The following is a 22,768-nucleotide window of genomic DNA, read 5'->3' as shown; positions in this document are numbered from 1 at the left end:
TAGGCTCAACTCTGGAAGGCAGAGGGCAAGAGGAAACTGAGTCCCCACCTTTAAAGAGACAGAGCAAAACCAGCCCCACTTAGATACAGCATAGAAGCAGCAGTTTGAAAAACGCTTGGGGTATAGAGATGCCACTTCCCTGCCCAGCACCCCCGGCCTACATATATAGGTGACACCTGCAGGAACCAGCACAGCACAAATACTCTCCACCTAGCTCCCTAACAGTGCACCCTACCCCCACACACTTCCGTGGACCCACCCCCTCCAACCTGCCCTTAGCCCCTCTCCAAAGAAGCTCCAGGTTCCTCCTAGGGCAGAACTGAGCTCTGCTAACACCAGGCACCCTGTTCCTGTATCCTCCTGCAGACACACCCCCTCCAACCCACCCTTGGCAGGAATCCATACAAAGAGGTACCACAAGCATGGCAGTATGCAAGCAGCCCTGACAGGGATCAGCACCACTCAAAAAGTGATTCCTGCCCTGGGGTGAGAGGATGATAACCACACACACTAGTCCAACTGGGACCCAGCAGTGGGCTGGGGGCAGGCATCTGGTGTGACTGCAAGCCCCGCCAACCAAGGAAAGCTTTTCAGGGGACAACATGGGGAAAATGCCCTCCACTTCAGTGCTACTGTATCTCTGGCAAACACCTGGTCTGACCCCAAACAAGCCCAACATGGCCCCAGACTGGCCCACTAACAACAAGGGACCAAACCCTGCCCATAACAGGCAAAGAGCCAGCACAGACAACTGGACTGAAGGCAAAAGTGGCACCACCACAATTGTAGGGTGCACCCTCACACAGGAGGTGCTTAGGAGATACCCCTTAAGCACCAGGTTCTGATGAACAGAGGACATCACACTGCAGGGCACTACAGGACCTCTTCTTCATAAGACCACTACTTTCAAGAGCAGGAGATATAGCTGACTTTCCTAACGCATAGAAACAGACACAGAGAGTTAGACAAAATGAGGAGACAGAGGAATATGTCCCAAATGAAAGAGAGGTAATAACAGGAAGAGAGCTAAATGAAACAGAGATAAGTAATATGCCAGATAAAGAATTTAAAGTAATAATCATAAAGATACTCACTGGACTTGAGAAATGAGTGGAAGATCCCAGTGAGACCCTCAACAAAGAGAAAACAAAGAACCAATCAGAGATGAAAAACTCAGTCACTAAAATTTCTGGAGGACAGAGTAATGGAAAGCAATCAAGCTGAACAGGAGAGAGAAAAAAAGAATAATAAAAAGTGAGAATAGATTAAGGGAACGTAGCAACACCATCAAGTACAACAACATTTGCATTATAAGGATCCCAGAAGAAGAGAGAGAAAAGGGGGCAGCTAAATTTATTTGAAGAAATAATAGCTGAAAACTTCCCAAATCTGGGGAAGGGAAAAGAAATCCAAATCTTGGAGGCACATAAAGCCCCCAACAAAACCAACCCAAAGAGATCCACAACAAAACACATAGTAATTAAAATGACAAAAAAAAATTAGTGATAAACAGAGAGTTTCAAAAAGAGCAAGAGAAAAGAAAACAGTTACATACAAGGGAAGCCCCATACAGCTATCAGTGGATTTTTCAGCAGAAACTTTGCAGGCCAGAAGAGTGTGGCATGATATATTCAAAGAGCTGAAAGAAAAAAACCTGCAACCAAGAATACTCTATCCATCAAGGCTATCATTCACAATACAAAGAGAGATAAAGAGTCTCCCAGACAAACAAAAGTTAAAGGAATTCATCACCACTAAACTAGCCCTACAAGAAATGGGGACTCTTTGAGTGGAAACAAGAGAATGAAGCAAGAATATGAAAAGTAGGAAGTAGGAAGCACAAAAGCAGTACAAATTAAGTGTATCTATAAAAATCAATCAAGGGACTCACAAATAAAAGGATGTAAAGTATGACACCATTTACCTAAAACATGGGAGGGTGAGGAGCAAAAATGTAGTGCTTTCAGAATGGGTTCAAACTTAAGTGACCATCAATTTAAAATAGACTGCAAGGGGCGCCTGGGTGGCTCACTCGTTAAGCATCTGCCTTTGGCTCAGGTCATGATCCCAGGGTCCTGGGATCAAGGCCCGCATCGGGCTCCCTGCTCCACGGGAAGCCTGCTTCTCCTTCTCCACTCCCCCTGCTTATGTTCCCTCTCTCACTGTGTCTCTCTCTGTCAAATAAATAAATAAAATCTTTAAAAAAATAAATAAAATAAAATAAAATAGACTGCAATATGCATAAGATGTTATATATAAACCTAGTGGTAATCACAAGAAAAAACCAGTAATAGATCTGAAAAAAATGAAGAGAAAGGAATTCAAGTATATCACTGAATTAAGCCAGCAAACCATGAGATAAGAGAGCAAGAGAAGGGAATAGAGAAGAACTACAAAAACAACCATAAAACAGGGGCGCCTGGGTGGCTCAGTCGTTAAGCGTCTGCCTTCGGCTCAGGTCATGATCCCAGGGTCCTGGGATCGAGTCCCGCATCGGGCTCCCTGCTCAGCGGGAAGTCTGCTTCTCCCTCTCCCACTCCCCCTGCTTGTGTTCCTGCTCTCGCTGTCTCTCTCTCTGTCAAATAAATAAATAAAATCTTAAAAAAAATAAAAAATAAAAATAAAACAAGTGACAAAATGACAATAAGTACATACCTATCAATAATTATTTTGAATGTAAATGGACTAAACACACCAATCAAAAAACACAGGGTAGGTGACAGAATGTGGATAAAAAAAAAAAAACAAGAATACGCTGCCTACAAGAGACTCATTTCAGACCTAAGACCCATGCAGATTCCAAGTGTAAAAATGAAAAAATACCACGCAAATGGAAGTGAAAAGAAAGCCGGGATAGCACCACTTATATCAGACAAAATAGACTTTAAAACAAAGACTATAACAAAAGACAAAGAAGAACACTACACAGTCATAAAGGAAACAATCCAAAATGAAGATATGACAATTTTAAGTATTTATGCAACCAATATAAGAGCACCCAAATACAGAAAGCAGCTATTAACAAATATACACAAAGTATCAATAGCAATGCAATAATAGTAGGGAACTTAAACACCCCACTTACATCAATCGATAGATCCAAACAGAACATCAACAAACACACAGTAGCTCTGAATGACACACTGAACCACTTGTATCTAACAGATTCAGAACATTCCATCCTAAAACAGAACACACATTCTTTTCAAGTGCACATGGAACATTCTCCAGAACAGATCATATGTTAGGCCACAAAACAAGTCTCAACAAATTAAAAAAGACTGAAGTCATACCATGCATCTTTTCTGACCACAACACTATGAAACTAGAAGTCAAACACAAGAAAAAAATATGGAGAGATCACAAATACATGGAGGTTAAATAACATGCTGCTAAACAATGAATGGGCTGACCAAGAAATCAAAGAGGAAATCAAAATCAAAAAACACACGGAGACAAATGAAACAAACAAACACAATGGTCCAAATCTTTGGAATGCAGCAAAAGCTGATCTAAGAGGGAAGGTTATTGCAATACAGGCCTACCTCAAGAAGCAAGAAAAATCTCACACAACTTAACCTTACACCTAAAGAAGCTAGACCAGAAAAAGGGTTTCTTTTTTACTGGTTCACCTAAAACAGTAAAAGGAAGAAAATAAAAAAGATTAGAGTGCAGGGGCGCCTGGGTGGCTCAGTTGGTTAAGCGACTGCCTTCGGCTCAGGTCATGATCCTGGAGTCCCTGGATCGAGTCCCACATCGGGCTCCCTGCTCGGCAGGGAGTCTGCTTCTCCCTCTGACCCTCCCCCCTCTCATGTACTCGCTCTCTCTCATTCTCTCTCTCTCAAATAAAAATAAATAAAATCTTTAAAAAAAAAAAAAAAAAAGATTAGAGTGCAAATAAATGAAGTAGAAACTAAAAAAACAATAGAACAGATGAATAGAAACCAGGAGCTGGTTTTTTGAAACAGTCAACAAAAGTGATAAACCTTTAGCCAGACTCATTAAAAAAAAAAAAAAAAGACTCAAATAAACAAAGTCAGAAATGAAAGAGGAGAAATAACAACCAACACCACAGAAATACAAAGGATTATAAGAGAATATTATGAAAAACTATATGCCAACAAATTGGACAATCTAGAAGAAATGGATAAATTCTTAGAAACATATAACCTCCCAAAATTGAATCAGGAAGAAACAGAAAATTTGAACAGACCAATCACCAATGATGAAATTGAATCAGTAATCAAAAAAGTCCCAACAAACAGAAGTCCAGACCAGATGGCTTCACAGATGAATTCTACCATTTTTTTTTTAAGATTTAGTCTTTTATTTGAGAGAGTTGGGTGGAAAGGAGCAAAGGGAGAGGGAGAATCTCAAGCAGACTTCCTGCTGAGCACGGAGCCCAAAATGGGGCTCAATCCCATGGCCCTGAGATCATGACCTGAGCCAAAACCAAGAGTCAGACACTTAACCGACGGAGCCACCCAGGCGCCCCAAACTCTACCAAACATTTAAAAAAGAGTTAATACCTATTCTGCTCAAACTATTCCAAAAAACAGAAGAGGAAGGAAACCTTCCAAATTTATTATATGAGGCTAGCATTACCCTGATAAAGACATCACAACAGGGGCGCCTGGGTGGCTCAGTTGGTTAAGTGACTGCCTTCGGCTCAGGTCATGATCCTGGAGTCCCGGGATCGAGTCCTGCATCAGGCTCCCTGCTCAGCAGGGAGTCTGCTTCTCCCTCTGACCCTCCCCCCCTCATGCTCTCTCTCTCTCTCTCTACTTCTCTCTCTCAAATAAATAAATAAAATCTTTAAAAAAAAAAAAAAGACATCACAACAACAACAAAAAAAGAACTACAGGCCAATATCTCTAATGAACATAAATGCAAAACTCCTCAACAAAATATGAAAAAACCAAATCCAACAATACATTTAAAAAATCATTCACCACAGTCAAGTGGGATTTATTCCTAGGATGCAAGGATAATTCAATATTCCCAAATCAATCAATGTGATACATCACATCAACAAGAGAAAAGAACAATACGATCATTTCAATAGAGGCAGAAAAAGTATTTGACAGAGTACAACATCTATTCATGATAAGAACCCTCAAAAAACTACGTTTAGAGGGAACATACCTCAACATAATAAAGGCCATATATGAAAAACCCACAGCTAACATCATACTCAACGGTGAAAAACTGAGAGATTTTCCCCTAAGATCAGGAGGAACAAGATAAGGATGTCCAATCACCACTTTTATTCAACATAGTACTGGAAGTCCTAGCCACAGCAATTATACAACAAAAAGAAATAAAAGGCATTCAGAGTGGAAAGGAAGAAGTAAAACTTTCACTATTTGCAGAGATATGATACTATATATAGAAAACCCAAAAGACTCCACCAAAAAACTACTAGAACTGATAAATGAATCAGTAAGGTCACAGGATACAAAATCAATATACAGAAACCTGCTGCATTTCTATATACTAATATTGAAGTATCAGAAAGAGAAATTAAGAAAACAATCCCATTTACAATTGCACCAAAAATAATAAAATACCTAGAAATAAACTTAACCAAAGAGGTCAATGTCCTGTATTCTGAAAACCATAAAAAACTGATGGAAGAAACTGAAGATGACACAAACAAATGAAAGATATTCCATGCTCATGGATTGGGAGAATACTGCTAAAATGTCCATACTACCCAAAGCAATCTGTATATTTAATGCAATCCCTATCAAAATACCAACAGCATTTTTCACAGAACTAGAACAAATAATCCTAAAATTTGTATGGAACCACAAAAGACCCTAAATAGCCAAAGCAATCTTGAAAAAGAAGAACAAAACTGGAGATATCACAATCCCAGATTTCAAGATTTACTACAAAGCTGTAGCGATCAAAACAGTGTGGTACTGGCACAAAGAGACACATAGATCAGTGGTACAAAACAGAGAGCCAGGAAATAAATCCACAATTATATGGTCAACTAATCTTTAACAAAGGAAGCAAGGACATGCAATGGGAAAAAAAGTCTCTTCAGCAAATGGTGTTGCGAAAACTGGACAGCAGCGTGCAAAAGAATGAAACTGGACCACTTTCTTATACCACACACAAAAATAAAACTGAGAATGGATTAAACACCTAAGTGTGAGACCTGAAACCATAAAAATCCTAGAAGAAAGCACAGGCAGTAACTTCTCTGACATCATTCATAACAGCATTTTTCTAGATATGTCTCCTGAGGCAAGGGCAATAAAAGCAAAAATAAACTATTGGGACTATATCAAAATAAAAAAGCTTTTGCACAGCAAAGGAGGGTGTTATACGCAACTAATGAATCATTGAACTCTACATCAAAAACTAATGATGTACTATATGCTGGCTAACTGAACTAAATAAATAAGTAAAACAAAACAAAAAAAAAACAAAACAAAAAGGCAACCTATGAAATGGGGAAAGATATTTGCAAGTGACATATCCAATAAAGGGTTAGTATCCAAAATATATAAAGAACTGATAAAACTCAATACCAAAAACAAAAAAACCACAAATAATCCAATTAAAAATGGGCAGAAGACATGAATAGACACTTCTCCAAAGAAGATATCCAGATGACCAACAGACACAAGCAAATATGCTCAACATCACTCATCATCAGGAAAATGCAAATCAAAACTACAATGAGCTATCACCTCACACCTGTCAGAATGGCTAAAGTCAAAAAAAACAACAAGCAGGGCGCCTGGGTGGCTCAGTCGGTTAAGCGTCTGCCTTCGGCTCAGGTCATGATCCCAGGGTCCTGCGATTGAGCCCCACATCGGGCTCCTTGCTCAGCGGGGAGCCTGCTTCTCCCTCTGCTTGTGCGCTCTCTCTCTCTGTCAAATAAATAAATAAAATCTTTAAAAAAAAAAAAAAAGCAGCAGCAACAGGGGCACCTGGGTGGCTCAGTTGGTTGAGCGTCTGCCTTCAGCTCAGGTCATGGTCCCAGGGTCCTGGGATCAAGCCCCGCATCAGGCTCCCTGCTCAGCAGGAAGCCTGCTTCTCCCTCTCCCACTCCCCCTGCTTGTGTTTCCTCTCTCGCTCTGTCTCTCTCTGTCAAATAAATAAATAAAATCTTTAAAAAAAAAACCAAACAAGAAGCAACAGGCGTTGGCAAGGAGGCAGAGGAAAAAGGAACCCTCATGCACTATTGCTTGGAATGCAAACTGGTGCAGCCACTCTGGAAAACAGTAGGGGGTTTCCTCAAAAAATTAAAAATAGAACTACCCTATGATACAGTAATTTCACTAGTGGCATTTACCCAAAGAAATGAAAACACTAATGCAAAAAGATATATGCACCTCTATGTTTATAGCAGCATTATTTACAATAGCCAGATTATGAAAGCAACCCAAGTATCCACCCATAGATGAATGGATAAAGAAGAGGTGGTGTTCACTGATATGAGGAATTCTTAATCTCAGGAAACAAACTGAGGGTTGCTGGAGTGGGGGGTGGGGTGGGAGGGATGGGGTGACTGGGTGATGGACACTGGGGAGGGTACGTGTTCTGGTAAGCGCTGTGAATTGTGCAAGACTGTTGAATCTCAGATCTGTACCTCTGAAACAAATAATGCAATATATGTTAAGAAAGAAAAAAAGAAGAAGAAGAATGTAGCAGCAGGGGAAGAATGAAGGGGGGGAAATCGGAGGGGGAGAAGAACCATGAGAGACAATGGACTCTGAAAAACAAACTGAGGGTTCTAGAGGGGAGGGGGTTGGGAGGATGGGTTAGCCTGGTGATGGGTATTGAGGAGGGCACGTTCTGCATGGAGCACTGGGTGTTATGCACAAACAATGAATCATGGAACACTATATCTAAAACTAATGATGTAATGTATGGGGATTAACATAACAATAAAAAAATTTAAAAAAGAAGAGGTGGTGTGTGTATACAATGGAATATTACTCAGCCATAAAAAAGAATGAAATCTTGCCATTTGCAATGACATGGATAGAGCTAGAGGGTATAATGCTAAGTGAAATAAGTCAGTCAGAGGAAGACAAATATCATAAATTAACTCATGTGGAATTTAAGAAACAAAACACATGAACAAAGAAAAAAAGAGACAAACAAAATAACCAATTCTTAACTACAGAGAACAAACAGATGGTTACCAGAGAAGGGAGGTGGGGGGATGGGTGAAATAGGTGAAGGAGATTAAGAGTTATACTTATCATGATGAGCACTGAGTGATGTATAGAAATACTGCATCACTATATTGTATGCCTGAAACTAATATAACACTATATATTAAGTATACTGGAATTAAAAAAAACTAAAATGAAATTAAGTAATTAATAAATAAATAGATGCATAATTTACTCACTGATTCCCTTATTACTAGGCGTTTAGAGGGCTCACAATTGTTCGCTATTATGAATAATGCTCTAATAAATATCTTTGCACTTGTAGTTTTTTCCCAGTATTTGGATTTCTTTGGGGAGGAGAATCCTAGATTCTCAAAAGTGGAATCCCAAATCCAAAGCTCAGTAAGTCATTCCCAGCTGCTTTCTAAATGTTTAGTGATTTATACCACCACTGAAAATATAATAATTGTAGCTGACGTTCATTGAAAGTTTACAACATGCCAGGCACTATTTTGAGCCCTTCACATTCTGTTATCTTCTGCAATCCTCAAAACAACCACAGGAAGTAAGCACTAACACATTATGCCCACTGTACAGAGCAAGAAACTGGATAATAATGTTGTCACGCGCTACATTACTATGAAAAGATACAAGACTGAAATGGTGTCTCGTCATGGTTTTAATGTACATTTCTTTAGTAATTTTCAAAACTGGGCATTTTTCATATTTTTACTTTCATGTGATACACACCCCACACAAATATTCCTTCTGTGAATTCATTCTTCCTGTCCTTTGCCCATTCATGCTCTGAAGTCTGCCCACTTATCAATTTATATGAATCATCCTCTAATAAAAATACCTCATGGACATATCTATCTGCTGAATACTTCCCTAGATACTATTTTCCTTTTGCTTTTACTAATTTTTAGATATAGACATATTTGATCATTTTACACAGTCAGAAAGCTAACTCTTCCAGTATATCTTAATATTTTCTATTACAAATTTTTACACAACTTACTCTTATTAGAAATTATTAGAAAATAACATCCTCTTCAAATGTTTTATAGGTATCATTTCTCTATTCTTCTAGATTGAAGATGAGTATGTCTGAATTTTGTTTGGGATATGTAATACACAACAACGTTCAAATAAGCAATAATTAGCAGGAGAAACAAAACTCACTGTAAGCACAGCATGTGTAAAATATATGAAATCCTGTAGGATATCCAGATATATTATTTGTTTTGTTGACTGACAAACAACGCAACATACAAGAACTTCCAAAGAAACCATAATGGGTAATTATCCAATTATTACAAGTTTCGAATTGGCTTAAACTAGTTCCTTGATGACATTATATATTTTTAAAGATTTTATTTATTTATTTGAGAGAGAGAGAGAATGAGAGAGAGAGAGAGAGCATGAGAGGGGGAAGGGTCAGAGGGAGAGGCAGACTCCCTGCCAAGCAGGGAGCCCGATGTGGGACTCGATCCTGGGACCTCAGGATCATGACCTGAGCAGAAGACAGTAGCTTAACCAATTGAGCCACCCAGGCACCGTCTTGATGACATTAGAAAGGTAGGTATCATCCAAAATTTAGAAACTGTAAAAAAAAAAAAAAAAGCTATTTAACATGTAATGGCTTCTCTTACTAAAGCTTCCAACAGGAAGGTGAAGAAATGAAAATAAAATAAAAAGGAAAATAAAAGAGTGACTTTGAGCCCTTGGAATAAACAGTTAGGTGGGTATAATGAACTTTGAGGATTTTTCAGAGTATGCTGAGCTGTACAAAAAAAAGAAAGAGCTTAAATCTTAAACTCCATATATGCTTTAGGAACAATGAACAACATTCCCAAATATAGCGCTCATAGTATCAACTATTGATGAGATGGAATTCCATGATACAAAACAGCAATTTTTAATTCTGGGGTTCAAGACTGGATCTCAGGTAAACTGCTGGGGCAGACCAGCAAGTGCCATGCAGGAATCTCAGCTCAGCCACGTTGGGCCCTGCTTGTCACCTATGAGCAGCATCCCTCGTCACGAGGGCCAAATGAAACAAAAATCTCCCTCAGGTCACTGGCCAGCAACGTCCAGAGTTGCTTATCACAAGCTGGAAAAATGCCTTCTTTAAAACAAACACTTGTTTTTAATACCATACCAAGTGCTCAGCAATAGATCTTTCAGTTTACCATAAGAATTCTGAGACGTCTTCCCTGGAAGAGTTGTGCTGTGAACTCCACATGAAGGGACAGCGTCTGAGACACAGACTCAGGAACAAATCAGAAGGCGTCAGTCCTGGGATCTCAGCCACCCCCTCTTCCCACCTCCCCTGCCTACACCTCCACCAGGATCCAGGGGAACGCGGCTCAGACCAGTCGTGCAGGTCACCGAATACCGGCACACCAAAGTGCTGGGAAGCCTGAAATGTCCTCTTCCGGAATGTAGCCAAAAGCAAGGGCTGTCTAGCTCAGAAATGCAAGCTAAACAGCCACATGTACCTGTGGTGCCCCCGACAGGCCGTGGCCGGGCCACCGATGGCATGTCCTCCGAGTAGATCCCTCGGGCGGCGACCGGGGCTTCAGCCGATGCCTGTGGCTGCTGGAGCTCGGGGGGCACCAGCTCCGAAGCCGGCAGCAAACCGGGGCCAAAACCTGGTCTGAAGGCAAAGCAAGCCCAAGCATCAGGACCACACTTTTCCCTGGCTCTGGAATTTTATTAGTTCCACTTTCAGCCCTACAGAAAAATAAGACCTCTCTGTCTATTGGTGTATACATCTCCTCTCCTAGAACACGAGCTCCCTAAGGGCAGAGGCGTTTTCTGTTTGCTCACTGGCATATCTCCGGCACTAAGAACGTTGCCTGGAGTATGGCTGATGCTGGATAAATCTCTGCCAGATGACTGAAGAAGAAATGCCTTAGTTTACAGACTACATGAAGGTGCAGGTAAAATTCCAGGGCCTGTGCACCTCCAGCATCGGACTGAAGTGGTGGTTCCCAACCTCGGCTGCCCATGAGCATCTTTTAAAAACCCCGATGTCCATGCTGCACCCCAGACCTATGAAAACAAGATCTCTAGAGGTGGGACCCAAATTCGGCAGTTCAGAGTTCCACTGATGATCCTGATACTCATCAAGGCTGAAAATCAGTGCTCTAAAGCGGAGGTTCTCAAACCTTTTGGTCTCAAGATGCCTTTACACTCATAAATTACTGAGGACTCCTGAGAACTTCTGTGTATGTGGATTATATCTATAGATATTTCTTGCATTCAGAATTAAAATGAAAACATTTTTAAATACCTATGTTTAAAATTAATTTAAAAATAATATTAAGCATCTTACCTGTTAACATTTTCTCATGAAATCAACTATATTATCTAACCCCTCCCTCCCCAAAAAGTAGTGAGAAGAGTTTTACATTTTTTCAAGTTTCCTTATAAAGACATCTGGATTCTCATATACTTTGTATTCAATCAGTTGCTGTTAAGTTATTTTAAGAAGAAAATCTGAACTCACATAAATACATAATTGGATAAGGAAGACTTTAATTGCCTTTTCAGATGATACTCAAATAATATTTCAGAAAAATATTCTTCTTTGATACACCAAAACTCAACAAAATTTCCTTAAGGGTTAGTGGCAATATGGAATCTGAAACAGTATCAATTAACTTTATATAATCTGTTACAGAAATCCCACTGGTCTATTTTATACTTTGAATGGACCCATGCATGATTTTATGACATAAGTCATTTGGAAAATATGAGTTCACTGAGTTTTGCAGACTTTCTAGATATTGATACATTTCATTTGGTAGTATCAAAAAAAAATCACATTATTAATATCATCATTGAGCTCATCAGAAAAGTCTTTTAAGTACTAGGAAGTTGTGAAGCACCCAGTGGCAGACAAAATTCAAATTTTCACTTGAAAGCTCAGCTTTATCAGTGGCAAGAAATCCTGTCAGTTATTTTTCTGGAAGTGACAGGCTCACTTCCTTTTTTTTAAGACAATGTCTGCCAAGCAATCCAAGTCTGAATAACGATGTCTGCCAATTGATCACTCAAAGAGAAAACACAGCAGCAGTACAGATCAGTTCTCAACACAAACAAACGAACAGGAGCTTTTCCTTCAAAATTCCATACTACACAAAGCGCTTTATATGTATTTCCTCTTTTGTTCTACAGATGATTAAAGACTCAAGGGTTTACTTTTAATAAAATTAATAATTTGTACTACTTCACCGAGGACATGCTAACATAACTAACAAACTGGCATTTTTAAAAATCTGATTGCATGGTGAAGAATATGAGGACTACTCAGGCCATCTGGTGCCTCTGCCTTGTTTCATGCTAAGGTTCCAGCAGTTTCATCCACCACTGCTTCTGCCCCTCAGTGTAGGCATCAGCACAAAAAAAAAAAAAGAAAGAAAGAAAAAGTTAAATAATGCTTTAGTATTATTATGAAACACAGTTTTGACTTCATAGACACCCCTCCCCAAAAGGGTCTCAAGGACCCTCTCTCTAGGGATCTGAGAATTCCATCTTGAGAACCACTCTTCTAAAGAAACTCAAGAATATCTAATTACAGTTCTTTGCAAATGACAACCAATAATTAACAGATCAAATTAGTTTGACGAGAACATAGACTGACTTGCCCCTAATTCTATAGTCTTATTTCTGGAGCACATCTCGTAAATTGAGACCCAGGCTATTTATATTGCTCTCTTTAGATAATTGTTACTGTTTTAGGTTGACCTCAGAGAGAGATGTCTGACGTCTCTGACCTTACAGATCTGAGAGCGTAACATAAGGCATGCTCCTCCTTCAACATCTGTATATTGGAGTTCACCTAATTAAATCATAATCTCTTGACCATCCACCCAACAACTAGCTCTTGCCCTTTACTTATTTCTACTTTACCCAATTATCCTCCTCCTGGCTACACGTGCATCCTTTTTATCCTCAATTGTGTGTTCACAGTTCAGTGTGATCCAAATCGCCCAGAATCCTTTAACTTGAGTAACCACAAAATTGGTCATCCAAACCAGAACGCTTTTGAGAGTCAAAGTTATTAATAATTACACTAGAAAACAGGTGTGAACTGAACTGGGCAAACCAGATCAGATTGCCCCCCCCCCCCCCCCACCCATCATTAACTTCTGCCCCAGATCACCTAATCTTCACGTGCTCTCTTTACCTTTGTTGTTTTTGGACCATGAAGCAGTGCCTGGGTTGGGGAAAAATAAAACAAGCCCCTCTGAAAATGAGGGCAAAGAAAGAACAGAAAAAATGAGGAAGCAGATAACATTCCTACTTCTGTGTGACTTGTGGTCATTGAAAAGATAGTTGAGTATGATTTCTGAGATTTAACTCTGGCAATTCCTTCTTTGTAATAAATCATTTGCCCACTCGTGTGGGTCTGCTTATGGACTCTCTATTCTGTTCCTCTGGTCTATTTGTCTAGCTTTACAGTGATACCACACTGTCTTCATTACGTTACAGTAATTTACAACCTTTAGAATAGTCCTCACACACTATTCTTCTTTTTCTCAAAGTGTCTTGAATATTGTTGGGCCTTTGCATTTCCATATAAGTTTTAAAATCAGCTTGTCAGTTTCCACATATTTTTTTAAAGACCACAAACTACCAGGATTTTGAAAGGGATCACAATGAATCTGTAGATCACTTACAGGAGGACCGATATTTTAAATATACTGAGTTGCCCAATCCATGAACACTTTCTTTAGAGGACTTCACTATCTAGTGAGATTAAATCTGAGATATTTTATATTTTTTAATGCTATTTTGTACAGTATATTTTGTCTTTTGCTCATAAACAGAAATAAAACAGATTTTTGTATGCTGATCTTATATCCAGCTATTTTGTAATTTATCTATCTTGCTAAATTCTCTTAATTCTAACAACTTATGTGTTGACATTTAAGGATTTTCTACTTAAAAATATATCATTTGAGAATAATAACAGTATTATTTCTTTCCTTGAATTCCTTAATCTTTTTCTTTTTTCTTTTTTTTTTTTTTTGCTTCACTACACCATCTAGACTCCCAGAGCAATGCTGAATAGAGGTAATGGAAGCAGCTATCTTTGTCTTGCTCCTATTCTCAAAAGGAGAGCTTTTAACATTTCAACCTTAAATCATATTTGCTGAGATAACTGTTATCAGATTAGACAAGTTCACTTCTATTCTTTCTTTGCTAAGATTTTTACCATGAATGGATGTTGAATTTTATCAAATGCTGTATTTAGTGAAATGAGATTTCCCTCCTTTATTCTCCTCAAAGTAGTGAATTGGATTGGTTGATTTTTCAAAATGTTAAATTACCCTTGCATTGTTGGAATAAATCCAGTTTGGCTGTGATATGATATCCTCTTGAATACAATGCTGGGTATGTTTGCTAATATTTAGTTTCAAGTTTCTGTATCTATGTTCATAAGTAAAACTCATGAACCCTTAATGTTTTCTTTCCTGCAATTTCCCTGTCCTTGTCATCCTTGATATCAAGGATATGCAGTCTTGGGGCACCTGGATGGCTCAGTCAGTTAAGTGTCTGCCTTTGGCTCAGGTCATGATCCCAGCACCCTGGGATCAAGCCTTGCATCAGGCTCTCTGCTCATCAGGGAGCCTGCTTCTTCCTCTGCCTCTGCCTGCCCCTCCCCCTCCTTGTGCTCTCTCGCGCTCTCTCTCTCTCTCTGTCAAAAAAAAAAAAGAAAAAAGGTTATGCAGTCTCAAAGAATGAGATGGGGAGCATTCTCTGTTTTTATATTCTTTAGATAAATTTGTAGAACACTGGCATGTTTTTTTCCTTTGGTGTTTTTGGCAGAATTCACCACTGAAGCCCAAAGTTTTCTTTTTCTTTTTTTTTTTTTTTAAAGATTTTATTTATTTATTTGACAAAGAAAGACACAGAGAGAGCAGGAACACAAGCATGGGGAGTGGGAGAAGGAGAAACAGGCTTCCCGCGGAGCAGGGAGCCCGATGTGGGGCTCCATCCCAGGACCCTGTGATCATGACCTGAGCCGAAGGCACACGCTTAACGACTGAGCCACCCAGGCGCCCCAGCCCAAAGTTTTCTCTGTGGGAAGAATTTTAGGAATGATTTCAATTTTTTTAATAGTTATATGACAATTCGGGTTTTCTCTTTCTAGGAATTCTTCCATCCATCTTATTTTGAAAAAAAAAAAAAAATCAATTTAATTTATTTTTTGATAAACTCTACCCCCAACATGGGGCTCAAATTCACAACCCCAAGATCAAGGGTCACATGTTCACTGACTGAGCCAGCCAGGTGTCTCAGGATTTTTCCATTTAAATTTTTTTTTAAGATTTTATTTATTTATTTGAGAGAGAGAGAGGGAACTCGAGAGAGAGCATGAGAGAGAGAGTGAGCACAAGGAGGGGGGAGGGGTAGAGGGAGAAGCAGACTCCCTGCCAAGGGACCCTGGGATCACGACCTGAGCCAAAGGCAGACGCTTAACTGACTGAGCCACTTTCCATTTTAAATTTCACAAAAATGTGTTCATAAAATCTTCTTAGTATCTGTAAAATCTTTTAAAAATCAGCCTTTTAGAAATCTGTCAAAATCTTTTTTGTTTCTGAAAGATCTGGATTAATATGTCCTTTTACATTCCTCTTATTGATAACGCTATACAGCTTACTTGATCAAGCTCTCCAGGGATTTATCAATTTTATTAGCTTTTTTCAAAGAACCAACTTCTAGCTTTGTCAATCTTCTCTATTATGCTATTTGTTTTTCTATTTCATTACTTTCTTTTTATTTATTTCTTTTTAAGGTTTTATCTATTTATTTGAGAGACAGTGAGCAAGACAGAGAGATAGCACAAGCAGGGGTAGAGGGAGAAGGAGAAGCAGACTCCCCGTCGAGCAGGGAGCCCAACACGAGGCTCCATCCCGGGACTCTGGGATCATGACCTGAGCCGAAGGCAGACGCTTAACCGACTGAGCCACCCAGGTGCCCCTATTTCATTAATTTCTATTATTTTTATCATTTCCTTCCTTCTACTTCCTTTAGGTTTAATTAGATTTTTTTTTTTTTAACATTGAGATGATGCTTAGATCACTGGTTTTCAGCCATTTTTCTTTTCAAATATATTTTGATTCATTTAAGGCATCAAAGTCCTCCCTAAGCATGCCTTGAGGTGTATCCCACAACTTTCACTATGTTGAATTTTCAAGACTCCGAGCTCCATGAGTCTGTCCAAAGTTTTGCTCAGCTTCTCAGTCGCCTCCTCTGGAATTAGCAGGTGCCCCTGGGAGAAAGTTTGCCCAAGAGGCAGGGCTCATCTCTCTGAATTTCCTGGATCTTGGCCCCATACCACTTCACTGTCCTATTAGCTATCTGGGTTTTGTTTTGTTTTATTTTAACATCTTGTCTAGCTTTTCCAGTTGCCCTCAGCAAATTATCTAGTCTGTCACTACTGGAAGCAGACCTTAAATTCCACCTTTTTTCTCCTCTTCAGATTAGCCCAAGACAACACACAACTCAGAAGTTTTCATCTGCTCTAAATATTAGCTCAAAGAAGTGAGTTTACAAAATTTTTAAAAACAGCCTATGTGAGGAAGTTCTAATACATTTTCTCTTGAAAACTTTACCTTGGCAATGGGCCTGATGGGGGAGTCATTCCATAGTCTTCATATCTCTGGAAGAAAACCAAAAGAAGATGAAGATTAACATTCCACATTTATTAGAAAGTGACAACACCAAACTTACAAATTTAGGCTTGCAAGATTAACTTTAAAGAGAATTATTTTCTCATAAAACAGTTGGCATGCCATTTAAGCATTCTGCCATTCAATAATGCCAGAAGTTTCAGCTTGGGGAACTGGGCTACCAGCCTTTAAAAAAACAGACAACTCATTTCCAGACCTTTCTTTCTTTTATAAAAAATATGAGTAACAGACAGCCTTCCAGCTTCTGTTCTTCCCTACAGGCTCATTCTCTACAAATCGGTATCTTCTGCTAAAAAGGTAGGCCTTCGTGGCCACACTTAGTACAAATGACTCTGCCAACATGGGCCAAGATGGTCACCAGAGCCACTGGGCTTCCAGCAGCAATTCAAATACACTCACAAAACTAAAGTATGTGAGCACTGAACTGTGTTAATAGAACATTGTGAAAAGAGAACCAGAAATTAGAGAGACACTTAAAGATGAAGTTACATTCAGTTTCTGAAAGTTTTCTGGTTCCAAGGAGGCCCAGCCATACTCCTGCCCTTATGTTCCATCCGGTGCCCCATAGCCTTCAGTCAACTCTTTTTACTTGAGCTAATCTCAGCTAACCACATGTTCTTTGGCTAGAACAATATCAATATGGCATCAGATTTAAAGAAATGTATATCTATGTTGTGTTCCTCATGAAATCAACACATCCCGACCCTAACATTCATGGGACTCCTACTTCAACACTTCTTTCAACAGCTGTGAATCGCTATTTGGGAATCAGAAACCTTAACAGAGCAGTTACTCTGGACAGAGTCCATCCAACTGCAGTCAGCTTGAACCAACTGGTTGTCCAGGATCCAGAGCTCCCAGTGAAGTTATTAAGTCAGCCTTGTTTCTGGACCTGCTCTCATATTAGACATTTTTTAAGCTGTCATTTAATGAATTAGTATTTTGTGGTAAGAGCTATGAGCACTAACTCCGGCCCCAGTAACAGCAACAAAAGGCTCACTACCTCTATTTTATAGATGAAATCAACTCACAAGGAAGTTATTTCCTCCTAATAAGTCTTTCTGACTCAAAAGACCAGCTTTTAACCACCATTGCACTGCATTGCCCATGGTTCCCAAACCAGATTTCCCCCTTGAATGAATTTCTACTTTATGAAGAAAAGTAGAGGCTTTGGAATCAAACAGACTAGCCAAACTACTCAACTTCCCTGGGCCTATTTCCTGATGCCAAGAAGGATAGAATGAACCCTATACCTCATACAGTTTGAAGGGATTATTACATATGAAACTGTGCTCAAATTACTTCACCTTCTGACCCTCTCTGCTTCCATCCCCTTGGCAGAGGGAGGGAGAGGAGAACCTTGTAGAGTTCCCCAGCTGAGGTCAAACAGCCAAAGGGGATTATGGAAGAAGGGAAGAATAGAAGGAAAAGGAGTTTCAATTCCTTTTCAAATAATTAAAGGGAAATCTGAGACCAGATAAAGATTATTCACAGTGGCCCCTGTGTTTTTCAGCTGTCTGAATTTTTTAAACATACTCATGTGCAAAATAAAACAAAACAAAAAAAGATCAAAGTTTACATATCAGGATTTCAGGAGGTCCAGTAAGTGATAAACTAATAGAAAAACAGTGAAAACTAGCTGTCCACTCTACCTGTTTTGTTATTGTGGTACAAGGCATTTTAACTCTGTTGTAATCAGAAAAAGGAAGTGATTTTTCCAGATAGTGCACGCGCCAATGAAAAAGATTTAAAAAAAAAAATCATAGACATAATGACAGGTGTTTACTTTAAGTGGGTCACATCTATATAAAACTTTGGGCAACACAATAGAATTTTAAGGTTTCAACCAGCGATGTCAAATAAAAATCCCATTTTAATGCATCCCTTCCTTCTATTCAGTATAAAACAGGCCAATAGAGCAAGAAAGCCATGTTAAATGGTTGGTGGAGTCTGGGATGGGTCTGTTTGTAAAATGTCCTGGTTCAGACAATCACACTTGGTACTTAGAAGACTGCTCCAGGGAGGTTAACTTTACTCAGGAAAGCAGAAATACCACCAACAAGTGGCCTTCTCACCAATGCATAACTAACACCCTTACACTGGCAAAAAAAAAAAAAAGACTAAAAAATGTCATTAGATGGTAAATAAAGGTTCATGTGGTAACTGAGGACATCCTGAAATCTACATTATTGTAGTTTTTACTGTAGTCAGAAGAAGGAAATAAAGGATGATCAGGTTCCTCCTGGCAACAAACAGTAATTTATGACCAATTTATAAACATGATAAAATTATATTAGATATGCACAGATACAGCCAATGATTCTGGTTTTCCACTAGATTAGCTATCATCATCAAAACATATAAGGGTAACATCAAAGGTCCATGATGAGAAAATCACTCAGTTAAGAGTATTTATAAAAATCTTGCTATGAATTTGAATTCTTGGTTAACATGGTGGATTAAGGCATTATCACGGAATTGTTCATCTCTAAAACCTATGAATAATGAACAAATAATCAGTCAAAAATTATTGCTAAAATTCACCAGCAGAAACCAAACAAGCAAAGAAAGGAACAGTTTCATGCCATAAACTGAGAAAACTAGCAGCCAAGGAACAAAAAAAGGACTATGGTTGCATAATGGTAAAGTAATAAGAATAGCAATTCCTTTTTTAAAGTTCAAAGATGAGACGATAAAAGAATAGAGTGAATGGAAATGGGAGACCACAGAATTGAAATAATTTGGGACCTAATTATTGGTGGAAATGATTTGAGGACCAAAACAATGCCATTATGACTCTAAGAAATCAACTAGCAGGGAAAAGAATAGATATGGCTCCAAATCAAATCAATGCCACAGAGAAAAGGCCCATGATAATCATAAAGAAGGCAGAGAAACCAGGACAATGTAGCTAAAGCCATTAGAGAATAAAAGGATAGGTATAGGAAACAAAGATGAGCCAACATGAAGATAATTGGTATCTTCGACTACAATAAATAGAGTAAGAAAATTATTTCAGATATAAAAGCAAGTTTCCCTTAAGTGAATGAAAGAGCTGAATCTGAAGATCAAATGGACACTGGCTATTCATGGGGGAAAATGATTCAGAAAAACTGGCTGAGCGCCCAGAATTATTTATGCTTCCTAGCAGGTAGGGTACATACATCCCTTACCAGGAGAGGGGAAATTAAGATGGCCACAGATTTCTTCATAGAACAATTCAGAAAGCATTAGGAACAGAGAGAAGTAACATATAGATGCCAGCAGCGAACAAGGTCATGTTAGAAAGTGATATGAGAACTCTTCCTTTGCAAACTCAAGATTAAGTCAAGCGGCTCCTGTAGGCTTCCCTCCTGGTGCTGAGTTCCCCTGTCCTCCATAGGATGCATCTACTGTGTCAGCCTCTCCGCTCCCCAGCCTGCTCAACACCAATAAATGGCATTTTACATGTCAGCCACCACCCTCATATCCTACATTCAAGACTGGAGGCAGAGGGACAATCAGGAAGCTCTTGCAATGGTGGCGAGATATGAGGGTGGCTCCAACCCACGTAATGCGGAGGATTCGAGAGGAAGAATCTACAAAGCTGCAGCATGTTGAATTGACCCCAACTCCTGTCCTTGCCCTTCAGTGTAGTCTACCATTTCAACTGCACCCGCTAATCTGTACATTTCTTGCCCCTTGTCCTTTCATCACATTTGCCTGAGAAAGCCCCACTCCTGGATCAGTCCAACTGCCCATTTTCTCCTTGTCTCCACCTGGGTATCCAACTGCTGATCAACAAAACTACAGAACTTTAATTTGTGCCACTATAATTTTGCAACAGTCATTCTCATCAGGGGCTTCAATGCCACTAAGTAATTATTCTTATGTCCCTAAACGGTTTTCTTTCATTCTCTACAGTAAGTACGCACAATCTCTGCTCTCCCTCAAATCTCTTGCCCTGCCACACTTCGCTCGTTCTCAATAAATGACTCTGCTTTCTCCACTGTGAAAAATAGAAGCCACAGTGAGATGGGAGACCTCTCAACTTCCTGTCACCCACTACCAACATGATTATATCTGTACCCAACTCCTCCCTCCTCCTGCTATTAAATTGGAAGGAATATATCCCCTCATTTCTAAAGATAATTCCTCCTTCGGCACTCTGGACCCCCCGTCCTGTATCATCGAACTCTCCCTCTAGACTGGCTCAGTGCCATCAGCAATAAACACACTGAGGCCATGAAGATTTTTCTTTTCTTAAATCCATTCACTGCATCATGCTAGTTGGGGCCACCAACATCACTCACCAAGGTTACTAGGACAACTTCCTAAGTGTCTCCCTGCTTCTGGTCTTGCACCCTAACAAACAATTCTCCAGTCTAAAATGAGAGCAATCTGTCAAAAAGGCACACTGAATTATGTCTTTAGACTGCTCAAAACTCTTCGGTGTCTGGCCATTACCCTCAGGATGAGGGCTAAGCTCTACCCCTATCAGCTTCCTGCTTTTTCTCTCCTGCCTCATGTCTCACCGCTCTTACTTCTCACTCTGTATTAGTCGCCCAGAACTAATTTCATTGTTAAGAACATTTTGGAGCAAAAATTTTAACAGCCTTATTTCATTATAATTGACACACAATGAACTGCACATATTCAAATATACAAATTGTTAAGTTTTGGCAAATGTTGGTACCCACACACCATGCTCATAAACCAGACAGTGAACATATCCATCACCACCCAAGCTTCTTGGTGCCCCTCTGTTATCCCTCTGTCCCATACCCTTTCCCAAATTCACTCCATCCCTAGGCAACCACTGGTCTGCTTTCTGTCACTATAGATTAGTTTGCATTTTCTAGAATTACATATAAATGGAATCATACAATATGCACTTTTTTTTGGTTGGGGGGGGTGGCTTCTTACCCTCAGCATAACTATTCTGAGACCCAAACATGTTGTCATATGTTTAAAAAATTCATTCCTTTTTATCACTGAGTAGTATCCCACTGTATAAATTCAGTACCATTTTTGTTTATATATTTGCCTGTTGATGTGCATCTGGGTTGCTTCCAATTTGAATCTATTACAAAGAAAGCTGTCATAATGTACAAGTCTTTGTCTGGACATATGCTTTCATTTCTCCTCAGTAAATATTTCAGAATAGAATGACTGGGTCATAAAGAAGGCATAGGTTTAATTTTTTAAGATATTGTCAAACTGTTTTTCAATAGGTTGTGCTATTTTACATTCTTATCAACAGTTTATAAAAGTTCCAGTTGTTTATATTCTAATAGGTATATAGGGGTATCTCATGATTTATTGCACTTCACTAAGGACTAATGAGATTGAAGATCTCTCCATCTGCTGATTCTTCGTATTTGTCCGCTTATTATTTGTATTTCTTCTTTGGTGACATTTGTATTCGAATCCTTTCCCATTTTTTTTTTTTAATTAGAGAGAGAGAGAGAGAATGAGCACAAGCAGAGGGGATGGCAAGCAGAGGGGATGGCAGGCAGAGGGAGAAGCAGGCTCCCCGCTGAGCAAGGAGCCCGATGTGGGACTCCATCCCAGGACCTTAGGATCATGACCTGAGCTGAAGACAACCACTTAACTGGCTGAGCCACCCAGACATTCCCCTTTTCCCATTTTTTATGGGATTGTTTGATAATACAAATCTTGTTCAATTTATTGAGATTAGCTTTATGGCCCAGAATATGATCTTTTTTTTTTTTAAAGATTTTTTTAATTTATTTATTTGACAGAGAGATAGCACAACTAGGCAGAGTGGCAGGCAGAGGGAAAGGGAGAAGCAGGCTCTCTGCTGAGCAGGGAGCCCGATGCGGGGCTCAATCCCAGGACCCTGGGATCATGACCTGAGCCGAAGGCAGCCACTTAACCAACTGAGCCACCCAGGCGCCCCAGAATATG

The 22,768-nt window shown here is 39.4% G+C and overlaps 1 protein-coding gene across 1 annotated transcript in view; it reads right to left on the bottom strand.

Moving 5' to 3' along the window:
* Window positions 1–22,768, bottom strand: part of KIAA1549 (KIAA1549 ortholog) — a 140,097-nt gene that overhangs the window by 8,879 nt on the left and 108,450 nt on the right. Inside the window, exons 18-19 of the mRNA XM_032401288.1 lie at window positions 16,781–16,827; window positions 10,649–10,806 (exon numbers count right to left, since the gene is read on the bottom strand). Coding sequence (XP_032257179.1) covers window positions 10,649–10,806; window positions 16,781–16,827 — 205 coding nt within the window. The remainder of the gene's footprint in view (window positions 1–10,648; window positions 10,807–16,780; window positions 16,828–22,768) is intronic.

Source organism: Phoca vitulina, unplaced genomic scaffold, assembly GCF_004348235.1.
Source record: "Phoca vitulina isolate PV1807 unplaced genomic scaffold, GSC_HSeal_1.0 scaffold4, whole genome shotgun sequence".
Lineage (NCBI taxonomy): Eukaryota > Metazoa > Chordata > Mammalia > Carnivora > Phocidae > Phoca > Phoca vitulina.
The sequence above is the reverse complement of the archived record's forward strand: the minus strand, read 5'-3'. Positions and strand labels throughout refer to the sequence as shown.